Source organism: Salvelinus alpinus, chromosome 25 (genome assembly GCF_045679555.1).
Source record: "Salvelinus alpinus chromosome 25, SLU_Salpinus.1, whole genome shotgun sequence".
Lineage (NCBI taxonomy): Eukaryota > Metazoa > Chordata > Actinopteri > Salmoniformes > Salmonidae > Salvelinus > Salvelinus alpinus.
The window spans coordinates 2540430-2560579 of NC_092110.1; the positions used below are offsets into that span (position 1 = coordinate 2540430).

At 43.6% G+C, this 20150-nt stretch overlaps 1 protein-coding gene across 2 annotated transcripts in view; it reads right to left on the reverse strand.

Moving 5' to 3' along the window:
* The window catches only part of foxn3 (forkhead box N3), a 104064-nt gene that overhangs the window by 18029 nt on the left and 65885 nt on the right, over window positions 1-20150 (reverse strand). For both annotated transcript variants that reach the window (XM_071365161.1, XM_071365162.1), the window contains exon 4: window positions 7393-7460. In XM_071365161.1, the coding sequence (XP_071221262.1) occupies window positions 7393-7460 (68 nt within the window). The remainder of the gene's footprint in view (window positions 1-7392; window positions 7461-20150) is intronic.

Consider the following 20150-nt stretch of genomic DNA (forward strand, 5'->3'; position numbering starts at 1 on the left):
AGTCTAAGTTCCTCCATACCGGTAACGGTGAGTTTCATGCAGAGGGAGCTATGGAGAGGGCTGTGGTATGGAAATGGGTTCACAATATATTCTGTGTCCCCATAGGAGAGGGTGTAGCGCGGAAAGTGGTTCCACTGTGATATTCTGTGTCTTCAGTCCACTGCCATTCCTCCAACTGTTCATCAGTACTACGGTACTTCTCTCTTCTCTCTCTCTCTTCATTCTTTTCTCTCCGGTATCAGCAAGTTAAATATCCCCCGGCTTATTCTGCCATTGCTCAGAGCTGAAAAATGTGTGTGTGTGTGTGTGTGTGTGTGTGTGTGTGTGTGTGTGTGTGTGTGTGTGTGTGTGTGTGTGTGTGTGTGTGTGTGTGTGTGTGTGTGTGTGTGTGTGTGTGTGTGTGTATTCATTGCTGAGAGCAGTGTGGTGGGCGGAATACTTCAAAGACTTTTCCTCTGACTCACTCCTAACTTGTGAGACAGCAGAGGCACGCGACACACACACACACACACACACACACACACACACACACACACACCCTGCTCTGTCGCCTTCTGCTCTAACTGGTCCTGCATCATTCAATATATGTAAAAACATACAGAAGACCACCTAAATGGAATATAGGTTTAGGGGCTTAGAGGAACTGTCTCACACACACGCACCAATAGAAATTGGACACTCTTGAAAAAAATAGTAATGTGGTCACATGACACACTCCCACCCACACAGCACAGACGTCAATGTCCCGGCTCACACGCACACACAATGATATCACATGTCAATCAACGGTCAGCTGGAAACCCTGCTTGTGTTACGCGCGCGCGCGCGCAAGCAAGCACACACACACACACACACACACACACACACACACACACACACACACACACACACACACACACACACACACACACACACACACACACACACACACACACACACACACACACACACACACACACACACACACACACACATGACATCATACCCAGGAGTACTACAGGGAATAATACAGTTCAATGATGATGAGTTAATGGGACTATACAATTTTAGTTAGTACGATAAAATCTGTACTATTAGGTATCACAGCTGTCATATTACTAGTCTGGATTACTCCCTGTATCCCCTCTCCTGTCCTCCCTCCTCTATATTATCTCTCCTCCCTCTATCCCCTCTCCTCTCTTCTCTATATGCTCTCTCCTCCCTATATCCCCTCTCCTCTCTGCTCTATATTCTCTCTCCTCCCTCTATCCCATCTCCTGTCCTCCCTCCTCTATATTCTCTCTCCTCCCTATATCCCCTCTCCTCTATATGCTCTCTCCTCCCTATATCCCTTCTCCTCTATATGCTCTCTCCTCTCTCTATCCCCTCTCCTCTCTCCTCTATATTCTCTCTCCTCCCTCTATCCCTTCTCCTCTCTCCTCTATATTCTCTTTCCTCCCTCTATCCCTTCTCCTCTCTGCTCTATATTCTCTCTCCTCCCTATATCCCCTCTCCTCTATATTCTCTCTCCTCCCTATATCCCTTCTCCTCTATATTCTCTCTCCTCCCTGTATCCCCTCTCCTCTATATGCTATCTCCTCCCTGTATCCCCTCTCCTGTCCTCCCCTCTATATTATCTCTCCTCCCTCTATCCCCTCTCCTGTCTTCCCTCCTCTATATTCTCTCTCCTCCCTCTATTCCCTCTCATATCCTCCCTCCTCTATATTCTCTCTCCTCCCTGTATCCCCTCTCCTGTCCTCCCTCCTCAATATTCTCTCTCCTCCCTCTATCCCCTCTCCTGTCCTCCCTCTATCCCCTCTCCGGTCCTCCCTCTATCCCCTCTCCGGTCCTCCCTCTATCCCCTCTCTTCAGTTTGAAAGTGATGGGTATAGCGCTAGACTCCAGCTCTCTGAGCCATTCCTAAGCTAGACACGCCTCACCACAGAACTTTGAACTGAAGAGGCACAACTCAACAAGAAGAGCAGGAGAGAGGAGGGGAGGGGAGAGAGAGAGTGAGAGAGACGGTAGGGAGGAGAAGAAAGAGAGGGTGTATTTGGAGGGCTTTTGGCAGGGTGTCAGGGGAAGCTCCTAAATCCATAAATCAATAGTGACCTGTGCATGAGACTGGGACAGGTGTGAGAGTCTTCAGAACGGAGCTGGATCACACAGCTGAGGTAGGAGTGTGTGTATGTGGGGGGGGGGGGGGTACCTGAGTTTGTGTGTGTGTGTGTGTCATGGTACTAGTGGCTCAATAATATAGCGCTAGTTTGTCTGCCTCTCCTTCAGCTGCTCCAGAGGAAATCTCCAGCCTCTCAACAACTCTCTCAAGGCCTGCGCAAGGGGCTGCGAGACACACATACATACACAATCACACACACACACACTGGAATCTGCCACAGCATGCGTACGTGCACACCTTTCTACTTATCTGTGTGAGTGTATGTGTTAGCTAGCCGTTCAGATCGTGTTTCGGTCGCTGCTCTCAACAGATGTTCCTCCCACACACACTACCCCCCCTTCCCCTCCATCCATCCATCCAACCATCCCTCCCTCCCTCACGCTCCAGGTAATACCAGGCTCCACAGCAGCAGAGTTGATACTAAACACTCCTCCCTCTAACTGCCAGTATCAGTGGTGTGTCTGTCTGTCAGCTGGGAGACAGATGAGGGACACAGTAGAGTAGGTCTCCACATGTCTAAGGAGTGTACTATGAATATCCAGTAACTTGCAGGTGCAGGGTACTTTTTGTACTCTGTCTGTAATAGTCCTGCTATCTCTAACTGAGAAGGGGGAGGGGGGGAGAGAGAGAAAGGAAAGGTCATACCTAGTCAGTTGCAAAACTGAATGCATTCAACCAAAATGTGTCTTCCGCATTTAACCCAACCTCTCTGAATCAGAGAGGTGCGGGGTTGGGAGAGAGAGGGGGTAAAGTGTACGACGTCATTACATCTATTTACTCTAACAACACAAGTAGTATTAAACTGAACAATAAAATAACAGATTTTTTTTGCACACGGGCGAGGGGTGAGACAAGGGTGCAGTTTAAGTCCAACTCTGTTCAACGTCTACACCTGCAGCCCCTGGACTCACCCTCAAAGATGAGGTCAGATTCCTGCTCTACGCAGATGACCTTGGCCTGCTGTCACCGACAGAGCAACTACAGGAACAACTTAACATTATTTGGGAATAAAGCATAATTTCTCTTTTGTTTACCTTAATTTAACTAGTCAGTTAACTTCTTATGGCTGCAGGGGCAGTATTGAGTAGCTTGGATGAAAGGTGCACAGAGGTGCCCAGAGTAAACGGCCTGCTCCTCAGTCATAGTTGCTAATATATGCATATTATTAGTAGTATTGGATAGAAAACACTCTGAAGTTTCTAAAACTGTTTGAATTATGGCTGTGAGTATAACAGAACTCATATGGCAGGCAAAAACCTGAGAAAAAATCCAAACAGGAAGTGGAAATTCTGAGGCTGGTAGATTTTCAACCTAGCTCCCATTGAAATCGCAGCGAGATATGGATGAGTTTTCACTTCCTACGGCTTCCACTAGATGTCAACAGTCTGTAGAACTTTGTCTGATGACTCTACTGTGAAGGGGGGCCGGATGAGAGGAGAATTAATCAGGTCGGCAGGTCACATGAGAGGGAGCTCCGTTCCATCGCTCATCTGAAGTCAATGTAATTCTCCGGTTGGAACGTTATTCAAGATTTATGTTAAAAACATTCTAAAGATTGATTCAATACATCGTTTGACATGTTTCTACGGACTGTTACGGAACTTTTGGACATTTCGTCAGGTTTTAGTGAACGCGCTTCCCTGACGTTGGATTTGTTTACCAAACACGCAACAAAAATAGCTATTTGGACATAAATGATGGACATTACCGAAAAAAAACGAACATTTCTTGTGGAAGTGGAGTCCTGGGAGTGCATTCCGACGAAGATCAGCAAAGGTAAGTGAAGATTTATAATGCTTTTTATGAGTTTTGTTGACTGCACAATTTGGGCTTGCTTTTGTGGCTGAACGCTGTTTTCGGATTATTGAATATTGTGTTTTGCCATAAAGCTTTTTGAAATCTGACACAGCGGTTGCATTAAGAACAAGTGTATCTTTAATTCTATGTAAAACATGTATCTTTCATCAAAGTTTATGATGAGTATTTATGTTATTTGACGTGGCTCTCTGCAATTTCTCCGGAAATTTTGGAGGCATTTCTGAACATGGCGCCAATGTAAACGGAGGTTTTTGGTTATAAATATGAACTTAATCGAACAAGACATATATGTATTGTGTAATATGAAGTCCTATGAGTGTCATCTGATGAAGATCATCAAAGGTTAGTGATTCATTTTATCTCTATTTGTTCTTTTTGTGTCTTCTCTCTTTGGCTGGAAAAATGGCAGAATTTTTCTTTGAGTTGGTGGTGACCTAACATAATCGTTTGTGGTGCTTTCGCTGAAAAGCCTATTTGAAATCGGACACTTTGGTGGGATTAACAACAAGATTACCTTTAAAATGATATGAGATACATGTATGTTTGAGGAATTTTAATTATGAGATGTCTGTTGTTTGAATTTGGCGCCCTGCACTTTCACTGGCTGTTGTCATATCGATCTCGTTAACGGGATTGCAGCCATAAGAAGTTTTAAGAACAAATTCTTATTTATAATGACAGCCTATCAAAAGGCCTCCTGCGGGGATGGGGGCTGGGACTAAAAATTAAAAATACAATAAAAATATAGGACAAAACACATACGTTTCAGCAAGTTTCGGGAATCCAAAGTTGTTCTTTTCCAGAAAAAGGCCAGGAACCGGAACAGCAGACACTCGTTCAAATGAGGAAATACCATGGTTGAACATGCCCAATGGTACAACTACCTAGGACTAAAAATATGTGCCTCTGGTAGATTTGGTCTGGCAGTGAATCCACTCAAATAAAAAGCCTGCAAAGCATTTTACTCCTTAAAAAGTTAATTCTCAAAAATAAATATTCCTATCCAAATATGATACAAAATAGTCAATAGTGTAATTTTACCAAGGTTTGGAGTTCAATCTGTAATTACGATTATAAGCATTGGGCTAAAAACCCAAATCATCAATCAACATACAAAATTCGGCAGAATTATCCTAAATATATACATTTTTAAAATACCAAATAATGTATGCAGAGCTGGACTCTGAAGATTCCCTTTAATTGTAAATATAAAGGAAAGGACACAAACATTTTGGCACCATTTTAAATGAAGCCCCAACATCCGTACTATGCACTGGAAAAAAGCACTGGAAACCCAACAGCGGAACACTGAAAAGAGTCAGCTGTTAAAAACACGAAACAACCCTATTACCCAAAACACACAAGGAAATCAATCAAATTGCTACAGAAATTAAAACCTCCTAAACAAAAACAAAGAACAAACTAAACTGCTGTTTGGCCCTCTAAAGAGAATACAAATTGTCAGAATATCTCTACTCTGTCAGAGATACAAAACAGAGACCGATCCTGACCAAACACAGGCTCAGCGACCACCATTCGGCTATAGAAAAGGGCCATACAAAAAGACATGGTTTCCAAAAGAGGAACGCCATGTGGTCACTGCACTACAGGGGAGGTAGAGACAGAGATGCACTTTCTCCTCTACTGTAAGAAATACTCCCAAATGAGATCAATCCATTCCCAACTTCTGCGCTTTTAATAACGACATAAAGCTGGGAATTATTCTGGGTGATTTCCATAGCCTGAGGGACATCCCGTGACCTTTAGTTCCCTGAAGTATGTACATTGTACATCACTTACAAGTAATACATAGTGTAACCATCATCCATGTACATTGTGTTGTTTATCTAATCTTATTTAACGAAATGTATCAACTGAATGCTTCTTCTGCGTTTAAATGCGAGAGAGAATCCGAGAGATGCGACGGCAGAGAGAGAGAGAGGGGGGGGGGATAAATAGATGAAGAGGGATTAGAGGAAGTATGAGAGGCAGAATAATTGAGAGAGAGGAATATAACTGATCAAAATAAAAGGAGAAAGAGGGAAGACCCAAAACAGGCAATTATGTCTTCCATATACCTTTTCGTTCTCCTCTCCTCAATTCATTGTCTGATCTAGAAGATGAAACTCACCATAGTAAAAACCCTGACAGTCTCATCGCCCTCTCCCACAGACACAAAAGCTTGGGGAAGATGTCTACCGACGTATCGCAGCCATGGCAACAATACTTTAGGTGGCCAGCTCTAACCATTACCATGGCAACTTTCAGAAGGTGAATCTCCATGTCTTCCTAACTGACTAGGGGATTGAGTCCAGTTAACTGACAATAAAGTTCAACATAAAGACAATGGGGTTCATCCAAAATGGCACCCTGTTCCCTATGTAGTGCACTACTTTTGGCCAGAGCCCTATAGGGAATAGGGTCCACTTTCAGATGTGTCCTTCCTTCTGATATTCAATGCAACACTGGACCACTTAAGTAGAATAATTTGCCCATTCTTTGTAACACTTTTTTCCTTTGCTTCCTCAAACACTCCTGGAAAGATAGATATATTTATCCTCTTCGGGATAAAGCAATACGTTAGAAGCTGTATGCCTCCTTTCAAAACTCCTCTTCCTTCTTCCCCTGTTTCAAAAACTGCAGCATTGTCCTCAGGAAAAGGGATCTCCCTCCCTCTCTTTTTTCTGTTGCTCCACAATAGCCATATTAAGGTCTGCTCTCTGTGCATTACCATTACCATGTGCAGTATCATATTAGCAGGAGCTTGGAATACTGATCAACTGGTCAAGAGACAAAGGAACAATGGCGACTTATACACCAAGCCCCTTCTCAATGCCCAGCGCCGCGGGGGAGGAGAAAGAAAGGAGAAAAAGACATTCCATCGGATTACAGTACAGCAGGAAAAACAAGAGAGGGAAGAAGCAGCTGAAGAGATGTTGCCAGAATCTCTATATAACCCCCCTGCCAAAAAATAACGTCTGAATGAGAGAAAGAGGAGGGGAGAGGAGCAGAAACAAAAAGGCAGCCACCTCGAGACTTAGAGACGGTCCTTTTTATAAGAGCAGAACCAATGCCGGATCTATACAGTGTGAGTTAAGGCTATTGTGATCTAGCCAGGTGCCTGCATGGAGGGAGGGTGATCGACAGAGAGAGCGAGAGAGAGAGAGAGAGAGAGAGAGAGAGAGAGAGAGAGAGAGAGAGAGGAAGGAAAGAAGGAGAGAGTTAGACTGGGTTAATGATATCTAAAGAGCATATGCAAATGAACCAACTTCACTCCGGCAGCTTTGAAGTGTATCAGAAAGTGAAGGATGGGGGTCTCAGTCCGTCCTACCGTGCACCATGGGGGCGAGGAGGAGATACGGGAGAAAGAGGGAGTGAAAAGACAAGGTATAATATTCAAGTCTACGTGACGGTACCTTGCAGGAGGACCCCTCCATTTTTTCGGAAGAAGGGACTCCCTGGCCATATAGGAGGACTGGACATGCTGCAGAAAAAGAGAGAGAGAAAGCATGAGTAAGGAAGAGCCTCGGACTGAATTCGCTCAAATGACAGCCCTGTAAAATATTCCACTAGAGCAGCACTTCTTCAATCTCTATGCAAAACACAGCAAGGGGGTTTCAACCAGTCTCTTACACACACAAAACAGACCACGGTCTTTTTTTAAATTCATTTTGATTTTTTATTTATTTTACCCCCTTTTTTCTCTCCAATTTCGTGGTATACAATTGTTAGTAATTACTATCTTGTCTCATCGCTACAACTCCCGTACGGGCTCGGGAGAGACGAAGGTCGAAAGCCATGCGTCCTCCGAAACACAACCCAACCAAGCCGCACTGCTTCTTAACACAGCGCGCCTCCAACCCGGAAGCCAGCCGCACCAATGTGTTGGAGGAAACACCGTGCACCTGGCGACCTGTGGCGTGCACTGCGCCCGGCCCGCCACAGGAGTCGCTGGTGCGCGATGGGACAAGGATATCCCTACCGGCCAAACCCTCCCTAACCCAGACGACGCTAGGCCAATTGTGCGTCGCCTCACGGACCTCCCGGTCGCGGCTGGCTGCGACAGAGCCTGGGCGCGAACCCAGAATCTCTGGTGGCACAGCTAGTGCTGCGATGCAGTGCCCTAGACCACTGCGCCACCCGGGAGGCCCCTAGACCACGGTCTTTTAGCTGTAACCACATGAGCAGTCATCGAAACACGCACGCACACATGCGCACGCTAACACACACCATTTTGCTCTGAGAGGTGGTGTGTGGGTGTCGATGTGTGTGTATGATAAGAGTTCAAAGGGTTAACAGACTCCTAATACCTTTATCTCTGCAGTCGAGGGGATAAGGAGTGGACACAACTCTCTCTCTCTCTCCATCCTACTCCCTTTATCACTTTTCTCTCTTTGTCTGTCTGTCACTCTCTCCCCTTTTGCTCTTAATCCTCTCTCCCCGTTGTCTCTCTTTTGCTCTACCTCCCTCTACCTCTCTCTCAGACCAGACAGAGCTATCCCAGATCTAATCAGATGGTAGTCTGATCTTCCACTGAGCTCCATCTGAGTCCTCTATCCTCTCACATAGATAGGGAGGCACACACACACACACGCACGCGCACACAGACACACACCCTGTAACACAGCAGATAGCAGAGCCACAGCCAGGCCGTCTACTGCTATGCTCCATGTTAATCTGCTTACTCCATATTAACTAATTGAGCTGTAGAACAAACAGTGGAGCAGGAAGGCACAGCACATTATAGCCCCAAAACGGTTTGTGTGTGTGTGTGTGTGTGTGTGTGTGTGTGTGTGTGTGTGTGTGTGTGTGTGTGTGTGTGTGTGTGTGTGTGTGTGTGTGTGTGTGTGTGTGTGTGTGTGTGTGTGTGTGTCACCAGCTTAAGACATACACTTGATGAGTTGCCTCAGAAAGAGAGACACGTCTCATTTAAACGATGGAGAGCGAAGGAGAAGAGAAAAAACGTGTTCAACAGGCACCTTAATCAAGCACAGACCGACCCGTTTCTCCATCTCCATCTCCTGATAAGCAGGGCAGTACGCCGATGACAGATGGCTAGGTCTGACCTGACAATTTGGGATAATTTAGCTGTGGAGAGGAGAGGGCCATCACATCTCCACTCTTCATACAGAGAACGGATACTTTCAATTATAGCTGTGTCGGAATGCTGAGACACTGAATGCTGAGATGTGCGCACACACACACACGCACACACACACAGGCAAACACACACTCACTGAGCCACACGCATACAAACACACACAGAAGCCTTCTGACTGACTAACAGCCTCATTAGCATATCAGTTGCCTGGCAACCGAAACAACATCGTCAACTTCCTTTTTCCTGTATTGGTATTCATGTATTTGTTTGGAGACATCCAGCTACTAAACACCACTACACTCTTAGAAAAAAGGGTTATTCGGCTGTCCCCATAGGAGAACCCTTTCTGGTGGAACTCAAAAGGGTTCTTCTACCCATTGTCTTACATCAGCTAGTGCGTTGATTCCACCTGCACTGATCTGTCTCGTACCTCGCAAAGGATCATGGGATAGATCAAAAGTAGTCCGGCTACAATGTGCTGCCACAACATTTGAAAATATTACCTAGGCGACATCGTCTGCTGAACCCCATTTCTGCCTCAAACATGTCTGAATGAATCTAAGCTAGAACAATAAATGTCAATAATGTTGATGTTTTATTGGTGAGGAAGTCTTAGTCACCCCATTTTACATCTAGCTAAAGATTATTGTCCTTCAATGAGCAGTGTTTCTGAAGTTTGACTATAGGCACGGAAGCTAGCATAGATTTGTTCGGCAACAGCTGAGCCAGTCACTGAAATGTTCTGATAAAAACGAGTTAATTGCATCCTCCATGGAGCCCAGTTTCATAATTTTACCGTATGTCCCAGCTGCTTGGCATGGTTTTGAAGTAATCGCGAAAAAACGGGCCTTATTTTAGGGCATTTTTCACCCTGCCAGCTCCAATTAGTTCTACTGAGCACGTGGCACCAACTCACCTTCAAACTTTCTATTCCCAGCCTACTGTTCTCCATCAAAATGCCAGCTTCGCAATCGTTAGCAATGACATTTACCCACGTAAACCTTGAACGTTTACCTCGGGTAACGGCTACTTGATGTGCGATCTCACTGTTCGGCTGAGTACACGTTGCGGTGACCCACGGTGAAGAGATGGCTGACGCCTAGCGATTGAAAAAAAAATTCTGGTCATGGTTTACCAAATTCTTTCCAGAAAAAGGTGTAAAACCTAAAACAAAACACGTGCCTGTGTTCTCTTTTTCAAGTTTTTGCCAATTTACACCGCCAGAAAAATTTGAATGACAAACGAAATGATTTTTGGACCAGTTTTGTTGTTTCTAAATGGCTGCTTTTCATTAGTAGGCATCGAATTGAGTGTATGCTGCGCTGGTTCACTGAGTTGCAACCAAATGGATGGGTCTACCTCGTTGATTTGTAGATTTGTAGACACAGTTGCTACCTCAGATTATGAGCCCAGAGAGGTATGTAGTACCCGCAGATGGCCACGGGGAGGAGAAAGTGAGCTATAAACCCATTCCGTTTTTTGCCTAAAAAACCCTAACCCTAGGTATAAACTATTTTAGCAATAACCCTAACCCTGAACAGATAGTAACCCTAGCCACAACCCAAATTCAATGGTAGGGTAGCCTAGAACATTTTTTAAGTATTTTCGTAATAATATTATGTTAATTAATACCATTACAGTACTAAATAGCATTTTCATTGTTTTGTTTTTTAAAGTCAAAACCTCTAAGTATTTGCTGAATACTTAATTCATGGTATTTATTATTGCAAGGCAGAACACTTGATGAACAAGCCACATTCTACAGACAATCACGGATTACAAAAAGAAAACCAGCCCAGTCGTGGACCTCGCCGTCTTGCATACAGACAAATTAAACAACTTCTTTGCGCTTTGAGGACAATACAGTTCCAACGACGCGAACCACTACCAAAGACTATGGGCTCTCCTTCTCCGTGGCCGACGTGAGTAAAACATTTAAATGTGTTAAACCTTGCAAGGCTGCCAGCCCAGATGGCATTCCTAGCCGCATCCTCAGAGCATGTGAAGACCAGCTGGCTGGACATATTCAATCGATACCTATCCCAGTCTGCTGTCCCCACATGCTTCAAGATGGCCATGATTGTTCCTGTTCCCAAGAAAGCCAAGGTAACTGAACTAAATGACTATCGCCCCGTAGCACTCCTGTCATCATGAAGTGCTTTGAGAGACTAGTCAAGGATCATATCACCTCCACCCTACCTGTCACCCTAGAACCACTTCAATTTGCTTACCGCCCCAATAGATCCACAGACGATGCAATCGCCATCACACTGCACACTACCCTATTCCATCTGGACAAGAGGAATACCTATGTAAGAATGCTGTTCATGGACTACAGCTCAGCATTCAACACCATAGTACCCTCCAAACTCATCTTGAAGTTTGAGACCCTAGGTCTCGACCCCGCCCTCCTGGACTTCCTGACGGGCCGTCCCCAGGTGGTGAAGGTAGGAAACAGCATCTCCACTGCGCTGATCCTCAACCCAGGGGCCCCACAAGGGTGCGTTCTCAGCCCCCTCCTGTACTCCCTGTTCACCCATGACTGCCAGGCCAAGCACGCATCCAACTCAATCATCAAGTTTGCAGACGACACAACAGTAGTGGGCTTGATTACCAACGATGACGAGGCAGCCTACAGGGAGGAGGTGAGGGCACTCAGATTGTGGTGTCAGTAAAACAACCTCTCACTCAACGTCAATAAAACAAAGGAAATGATTGTGGACTTCAGGAAACAGCAAGGGTGCACCCCCCCTATCCACATCGACGGGACAGCCGTGGAGAAGGTGGAAAGTTTTAAATTCCTCGGTGTACATACTGTATCATGGACAAACTGAAATGGTCCACTCACACAGACAGTGTGGTGAAGAACCTTCAACCTCAGGAGGCTGAAAAAATGTGGCTTGTCACCGAAAACCCTAACTAACTTTTACAGGTGCACAATCGAGAGTATCCTGTCAGGCTGTATGACCGCCTGGTACGGCCCGCCCACAACCAAAGGGCTCTCCAGAGGGTGATGTGGTCTGCACAACGCATCACCGGGGGCAAACTACCTGCCCGTCAGGACACCTACAACACCCGATGTCACAGGAAGGCCAAAAAGATCATCAAGGACAATAACCACTCGAGCAACTGCTGGTTCACCCCGCTTCCATTCAGAAGGCGAGGTCAGTACAAGTGCATCAAAGCTGGGACAGAGAGATTGAAAAACATGTTCTTTCTCAAGGCCATCAGATTGTGTCAAGGCCACTAGCACAGAGAGGCGGCTGCCCACCTACAGACTTGATATCATTGGCCACTTTAATAAATGGAACTTTAATAATGCCACTTTAAGAATGTTTACATATCTCACATTACTTATCTCATATGTATAGTACACTACACTATCTATTATATACTATCTATTGCATCTTAGCCGCTCTGTCACTGCTCATCCATATATTTTATACTTATATATTCTCATCCCATTCCTTTACTAGAGTGTTTGTATTAGGTTTTGTTGTGGAATTGTTAGATATTACCTGTTAGATACTGCTGCACTGTCAGATCTAGAAACATAAACATTTCACTACACTTGCAATAACATCTGCTAACCATGAGTATATAAAATAGCATGCAACTAAACACTATATGTCCCACTCATTACTTTACAGTTAGCTATATACAGTTGAAGTCGGATAGTTTACATACACTTAGGTTGGAGTCATTAAAACTTGTTTTTCAAACCCTCCAAATGTTTCTTGTTAACAAACTATAGTTTTGGCAAGTCGGTTACGACATCTACTTTGTGCATGACACAAGTAATTTTTCCAACAATTGTTTACAGACAGATTATTTAACTTATAATTCACTGTATCACAATTCCAGTGGGTTAGAAGTTTACATACACTAAGTTGACTGTGCCTTTAAACAGCTTGGAAAATTCCAGAAAATGATGTCATGGCTTTAGAAACTTCTGATAGGCTAATTGACATCATTTGAGTCAATTGAAAATGTACCTGTGGATGTATTTCGAGGCCTACCTTCAAACTCAGTGACTCTTTGCTTGACATCATGGGAAAATCAAAAGAAATCAGCCAAGACCTCAGAAAAAAATTGTTGACCTCCACAAGTCTGGTTCATCCTTGGGAGCATTTTCCAAATGCCTGAAGGTACCATGTTCATCTGTACAAACAATAGTATGCAAGTATAAACACCATGGGACCACGCAGCCATCATACGCACAGGAAGGAGACGCATTCTGTCTCCTAGAGATGAACGTACTTTGGTGCGAAAAGTGCAAATCAATCCCAGAACAACAGCAAAGGCCCTTGTGAAGATGCTGGAAGAAACAGGTAAAAAAGTATCTACATCCACAGTAAAACGAGTCCTATATCGACATAACCTGAAAGGCCGCTCAGCAAGGAAGAAGCCACTGCTCCAAAACCCCCATAAAAAAGCCAGACTACAGTTTGCAACTGCACATGGGGACAAAGATCACACTTTTTGGAGAAATGTCCTCTGGTCTGATGAAACAAAAATAGAACTGTTTGGCCATAATGACCATTGTTATGTTTGGAGGAAAAAGGGGGAGGCTTGCAAGCCGAAGAACACCATTCCAACCGTGAACCACAGGGGTGGCAGCATCATGTTCTGGGGGTGCTTTGCTGCAGGAGGGACTTGTGCACTTCACAAAATAGATGGCATCATGAGGAAGCAAAATTATGTGGATATATTGAAGCAACATCTCAAGACATCAGTCAGGAAGTTAAAGCTTGGTTGCAATGCGGTCTTCCAAATGGACAATGACCCCAAGCATACTTCCAAAGTTGTGGCAAAATGGCTTAAGGACAACAAAGTCAAGGTATTGGAGTGGCTATCACAAAGCCCTGACCTCAATCCTACAGAAAATGTGTGGGCAGAACTGAAAAAGTGTGTGCGAGCAAGGAGGCCTACAAACCTGACTCAGTTACACCAGCTCTGTCAGGAGGAATGGGCCAAAATGCACCCAACTTATTGTGGGAAGCTTGTGGAAGGCTACCCGAAGCATTTGACCCAAGTTCAACAATTTAAAGGCAATGCTACCAAATACTAATTGAGTGTATGTAAACTTCTGACCTACTGGGAATGTGATGAAAGAAATCATTCTCTCTACTATTATTCTGACATTTCATATTCTTTAAATAAAGTGGTGATCCTAACTGACCTAAAACAGGGAATTTTTACTAGGATTAAATGTCAGGAATTGTGAAAAACTGAGTTTAAATGTATTTGGTTAAGGTGTATGTAAACTTCCGTCTTCATCTGTACAGTACCAAAAAGACAGATTTCCACCGGCCTAATGTCCATTGCTCGTGTTTTTGGCCCAAGCAAGTCTCTTCATATTATTGATGTCCTTTAGTAGTGGTTTCTTTGCAGCAATTCGACCATGAAGGCCTGATTCACACAGTCTCGTCTGAACAGTTGAAAATAAACTGTTAGCTACACAGCTGACCAAGTCACTGCACTGGCGACCAACGTCCTTGCACAGAATTTGTGCAGGAGATAGCCACCGGTTTGTTTTTATTTTGTCAAAATTACAAACTATTAAATCTCTGTCATAACATTTTAATAATTTAGCTAGCTAGATATTCTGCCTATTTCATGGAGAGTTATACAAGAGTGCAGTGATGTCCCAAATTAGGAACTATGTTTTCATTTTTTGAATGGCGGATGCTCAATATTCAAATTTGAATATGAGTTCCACATCCTACAAGACAGATCGGTCACAGAGTTTCTAAACCCAGAGGCACAACATCGCGAGACTTCTGGGAACGCTTGCGAAACAGAACAAACAGAACAGGCAGGGGGTTTGGTGTTAGAGAGAAGGGAAAGATTCTTCCTTAGTTGTAGATTTTCTCAAAATCTAAAGGCACAACTTAGAATCGAGCCAATGGCTTAAGTAGTTGAACATGTTATAACTCCAACCTCGTGAATGTGACAAACTGACACGTTTTCATTTTCGTGGAAAACTATTTAATATCGAAGGAGTGCCTTTGATTTGATGGCCTGCACATGCGCAGTTCAGTGCGAGACAACCATGACACCAGATGCCGTGTTTCTACACATGAGCTTAGCAAGCCAACGTCACCATGACATTGCCTACAAGTGTGGCCATTTGATGTTAGACAATGGTTCTTCCTGGAACCATAAAGGGTTCTTCAAAGGGTTCTCCTATGGGGACAGCCAAAGAACCTTTTTAGGTTCTAGATTAAAAAAAATCTAAGAGTGTATGGATCCAGGTCAAATCAATAGCCGGGCCAACACCAGTCAACAGTCTTGTATGTGATATCATGTTTACCATTTAAAGGGATGAGAGCTCACTGAGTAATTTATTGAGATATTACAAGTTTGTTTTGACTCTAAAAAGATACAGTATATAACCAACTCTACATGCTAGAAAATATTAAATAAATAGCAGTGATAGCAGACAGTTGTAGGGAAGCAGACAAATGCAATTTGTCATTAAGTTGAAATAATTACGGCTTTGATTCCCTCTCTATCTGGAGTACAGACATCAATGCCATTAATGTATGTGCATACTGTAGTATAAACCTACATTATACAGTGACACAGTGTATTATAAGCCTACAATTATACAGTGACATAGTGTAGTATAAGCCTACATTACACGGTGACATTGTGTAGTATAAACCTACATTATACAGCGACACAGTGTAGTATAAACCTACATTATACAGCGACACAGTGTAGTATAAACCTACATTATACAGTGACACAGTGTATTATAAGCCTACAATTATACAGTGACATAGTGTAGTATAAGCCTACAATTATACAGTGACATAGTGTAGTATAAGCCTACATTACACGGTGACATTGTGTAGTATAAACCTACATTATACAGCGACACAGTGTATTATAAACCTACATTATACAGTGACACAGTGTATTATAAGCCTACAATTATACAGTGACATAGTGTAGTATAAGCCTACATTACACGGTGACATTGTGTAGTATAAGCCTACATTACACGGTGCCATTGTGTAGTATAAGCCTACATTATACAGTGACACAGTGTATTATAAGCCTACAATTATACAGTGACATAGTGTAGTATAAGCCTACAATTATACAGTGACATAGTGTAGTATAAACCTACATTATACAGTGACACAGTGTATTATAAGCCTACAATTATACAGTGACACAGTGTATTATAAGCCTACAATTATACAGTGACATAGTGTAGTATAATTCTACATTACATGGTGACATTGTGTAGTATAAGCCTACATTATACAGTGACATACTATAGTGTCAGTGGAGGCTCCTCGGAGGAGGAAGTGAAGGACCATCCTACTCAGTGAATTTCATAAAAACATTTTAATAGTGAGGGGCCTCCAGAGTGGCGCAGCGGTCTAAGACACTGCACTGTAGTGCTAGAGGCATCACTACAGAGCCGGGTTTGATCCCGGGCTGTGTCGCAGCCGGCCGCGACTGGGAGACCCATGAGGCGGCACACAATTGGCCCAATGTCATCCGGGTTAGGGAATGGTTTGGCCGGCTGGGATGTCCTTGTCCCATCGCGCTCTAGCGACTACTTGTGGCGACCGAGCGCATACACGCAGACTTCGGTCGCCAGCTGTACGGTGTTTCCTCTGAAACATTGGTGCGGCTGGCTTCCAGGTTAAGCGAGCAGCGTGTCAAGAAGTAGTGCGGCTTGGCGGGGTCGTGTTTCGGAGGACGCATGACTCTTGAGCTTCGCCTCTCCCTAGTCCATACGGCAGTTGCCGCGATGGTGTAACTGCTAAACTGCTTACTATACACTGTACTGCGTGATTGTAGTGGGTTTACTAACGTGTTAGTTCTAGTAGCTATGTTGACTATGACGTTAGCTAATATGGTGACAACGATGTAAGCTGTGTGTAGCAGTTATGGTATGAATGTTTGGCTTGGAAAGTTTTTTTTGCCTGGTTACAGACAGCTGTTGTGTTGTGCACTGAAGTCCACAAGCGAAGGGAAAAGGTGAGAGGAAAAGAGCGTGTAGATGAGAAGGAATTATACAACGAGTGATGATGATGTTTGTATGTGGCTGCTATGAAAGTGAACTGTGTGTGCGGAGGATCCGGGGTGTATTCATTCAGCAGATTCTGTTGAAAAACGTTTCTCAAATGCAACAAAATGGGGTTAAACCAATCGAAACTTGTTTGCAACTGTTTGGACTGATGATTACACCCTAGATAAGCTAGATGCAGGCAAAAGTGTGCAAGGTGGTATTGAAAGTGTCACTAGCTAAGTTTCCATCCAATTGGCGACAAATTTTCATGCGAATACTCTAAAATCCACATAAAAACATGCACATATTCCCAACAGAAATGTGTTTCCATCAAATTAAACTGTTGCAGATAAAATGCTGTGAGTGATGATGTAGTGCACATAAAAATACCTTTTGCGGTTAAATTCCCATGTATCTAATAAAAAATACAAGTTAAACTCTACTGATGGTTTTCTCAACAAAAATGTGTCATTATATAGCGAGTGTGCCCACTCTGGTATTGGCACGTGTGCTCTAGTCCACAGCGCTATCTGCATGCTGTTGGCTAAAGCGTCTGTATAGCCTACATGATGAGATTATTACGGACAAAAGAGAGAGATTATTTTTATTTGTCAAACACAGTCAAGCATCAATGATCATGTCACCAGAATAAGACCCTCAATATTTATTGGAAAGGAACATCAAGCTCATTACCGTGCACTTTCACCACTCTGTAAAGATCATCATAACTTATTTAATCCATAGCCTAATAAACTGAAGTGTTTCCCAAATAGTAGTGGGAGGACCACACAACATGTCATCGCGTGCCTCCAAGTTTACTTCGATAGGATGATTATTATGTCAATATTAGCGCATAAAAACGTTTCCACCGACATTTTTTGCATTATTCATTTTACAGACACAAAAAGATCCGGCCTTCTATAGTGTATTTAGTTTTGTCGACATTTGGAAAGTTTACCCCCCAAAAAATCTGTTTCCATCAGGCCTGTCGTTTTATCCAACATGTACGTTACTCGCATAAAAATGTTTGATCCAATTTGTCTCTCGACCTGTGCACCTGCGTTATAAACTTCCATTCGTAGCAACATCATGATGGATATAGGGAACATTTGATTGTCATTGTAGCCTACACCTATTGATGTTACATTGAATGGAATATGAATGACAGTCATCCGATATGCTGTAATAGAAATAAGGCCATGCTCATAAAAAAAAAACTGTGTCCTCCCTAATCTTAAACGGCACCGACCGCCACTGTGTAGTATAAGCCTACATTATACAGTGACATAATGTAGTATAAGCCTGCATTATACGGAGCCATTAGTACATGACTGTACTAGGTCCAACCGCTTTGCCGCAAGTTTAAAAAGACTCTTTGTTTTCCTACAGACTCTTTGTTTTCCTTTGACTGTGAGTCTCTCTCAGTCACAGCGCCCTACTTTCCCCTGCGCCTGAAATAGAGAGGGCTCTGTTGAAAAGTGTATGTGTGTGTGTGTGTGTGTGTGTGTGTGTGTGTGTGTGTGTGTGTGTGTGTGTGTGTGTGTGTGTGTGTGTGTGTGTGTGTGTGTGTGTGTGTGTGACCTATAGTTTGCACTGACTTAACCATTGCTCCACAAAATCTACAGACTTATTATTAAGTTGCAAGTTATTAACTTTCTTTGAGACTGTAATTAAAGTCACAATATCAATTGGACCCAGTGTAAAGTACAGTAGGTGGAGGGATACAATAGCCGTGGTTCGGCTCTGTTCTTAGGTTAGTTCACCAGGGGCCAGCCCAGTGTTCATAGTCCCAGTCCACATATGCTTGGCGTCGGGTTACCACCCAGGTATGTGTTGCCATGGTAACAGCATGACTGGTGGTGTCAGTCGAGCCCAGCGTTTCGTTCAATTCAGCTGTACGGACAGAATAATGCAAACATGGATCTCCTTTTTCAATCTGCTCTCTTTTTCCTCCGTCGCTATATAAACTCATACTGCAGTTAGCACCAACAAGATAGACAGAAATAGCATCTGTGGTCTGTAATTTATATTTCCTGTACACATAAAGAAATAATCCCTGAGTTGACCATAACTTAGAATTCACCTTTAAGAAAGAGTTTGGTTTGGTTGCACGTTAGGTCAAATGGTAATTTAGAACAAAGAAATAACTTGTGTGAGAACTATGGCCGTAGCTTTATCAATAACTGTATTTCAGCAGAGGAACTGAATTGCAAACCAACAAACCAACACTAAAATCTCGGCTAAAGCTTGTAGCCTGCTCCCGAGTGGCGCAGCGGTTATAGGCACTGCATCTCAATGCAAGAGGCGTCACTGCAGTCCTTGGTTCGAATCCAGGCTGCATCACATCCGGCTGTGATTGGGAGTCCCATAGGGCGGTGCACAATTGGCCCAGTGTCGTCCGGGCTTGGCCGGGGTAGGCTGTCATTGTAAATAAGAATTTGTTCTGACTTGCCTAGTTAAATAAAGGTCAAATAAAAATAGCTCTGTATTGTTTGGAGTGACAATGACTATAGAAGTTGACAAGACAGCACAAACACATCTGGGTTCAGACTATGAACATCAACAGAGAGCTGAGTTTCAAAGGTAAAAAGTGACATGAGATAGACTTGAACCAGGAGCTTGACAGTACCATGGAAACAGCTGTTACTGTTTTGACGGAAGTGACCCTATACAGACTTGAAGCCTCTCTAAGAAGTGGATCTGTGTGTGCTTGCGTGTGCGTGCACACACACGTGTGTTAACTAAAGGCAGAATCCTAACTTCAAACGTGTACGTGGAACTCACAACTGACCCTTTCTGCACTAACTTTTTTTGACTCATCAAATACGCTGCTGTTACTGTTTATTATCTATCCTGTTGCCTAGTTACTTTATCCCTAACTATATGTACATATCTTCCTCAATTACTTTGTACCCCAGCACATCGACTGAGTACTGGGGCGGCAGGTAGCCTAGTGGTTAGAGCGTTGGGCCAGTAACTGAAAGGTCGCTAGATCGAATCCCTGAACTGACAAGGTAAAAATCTGTCGTTCTGCC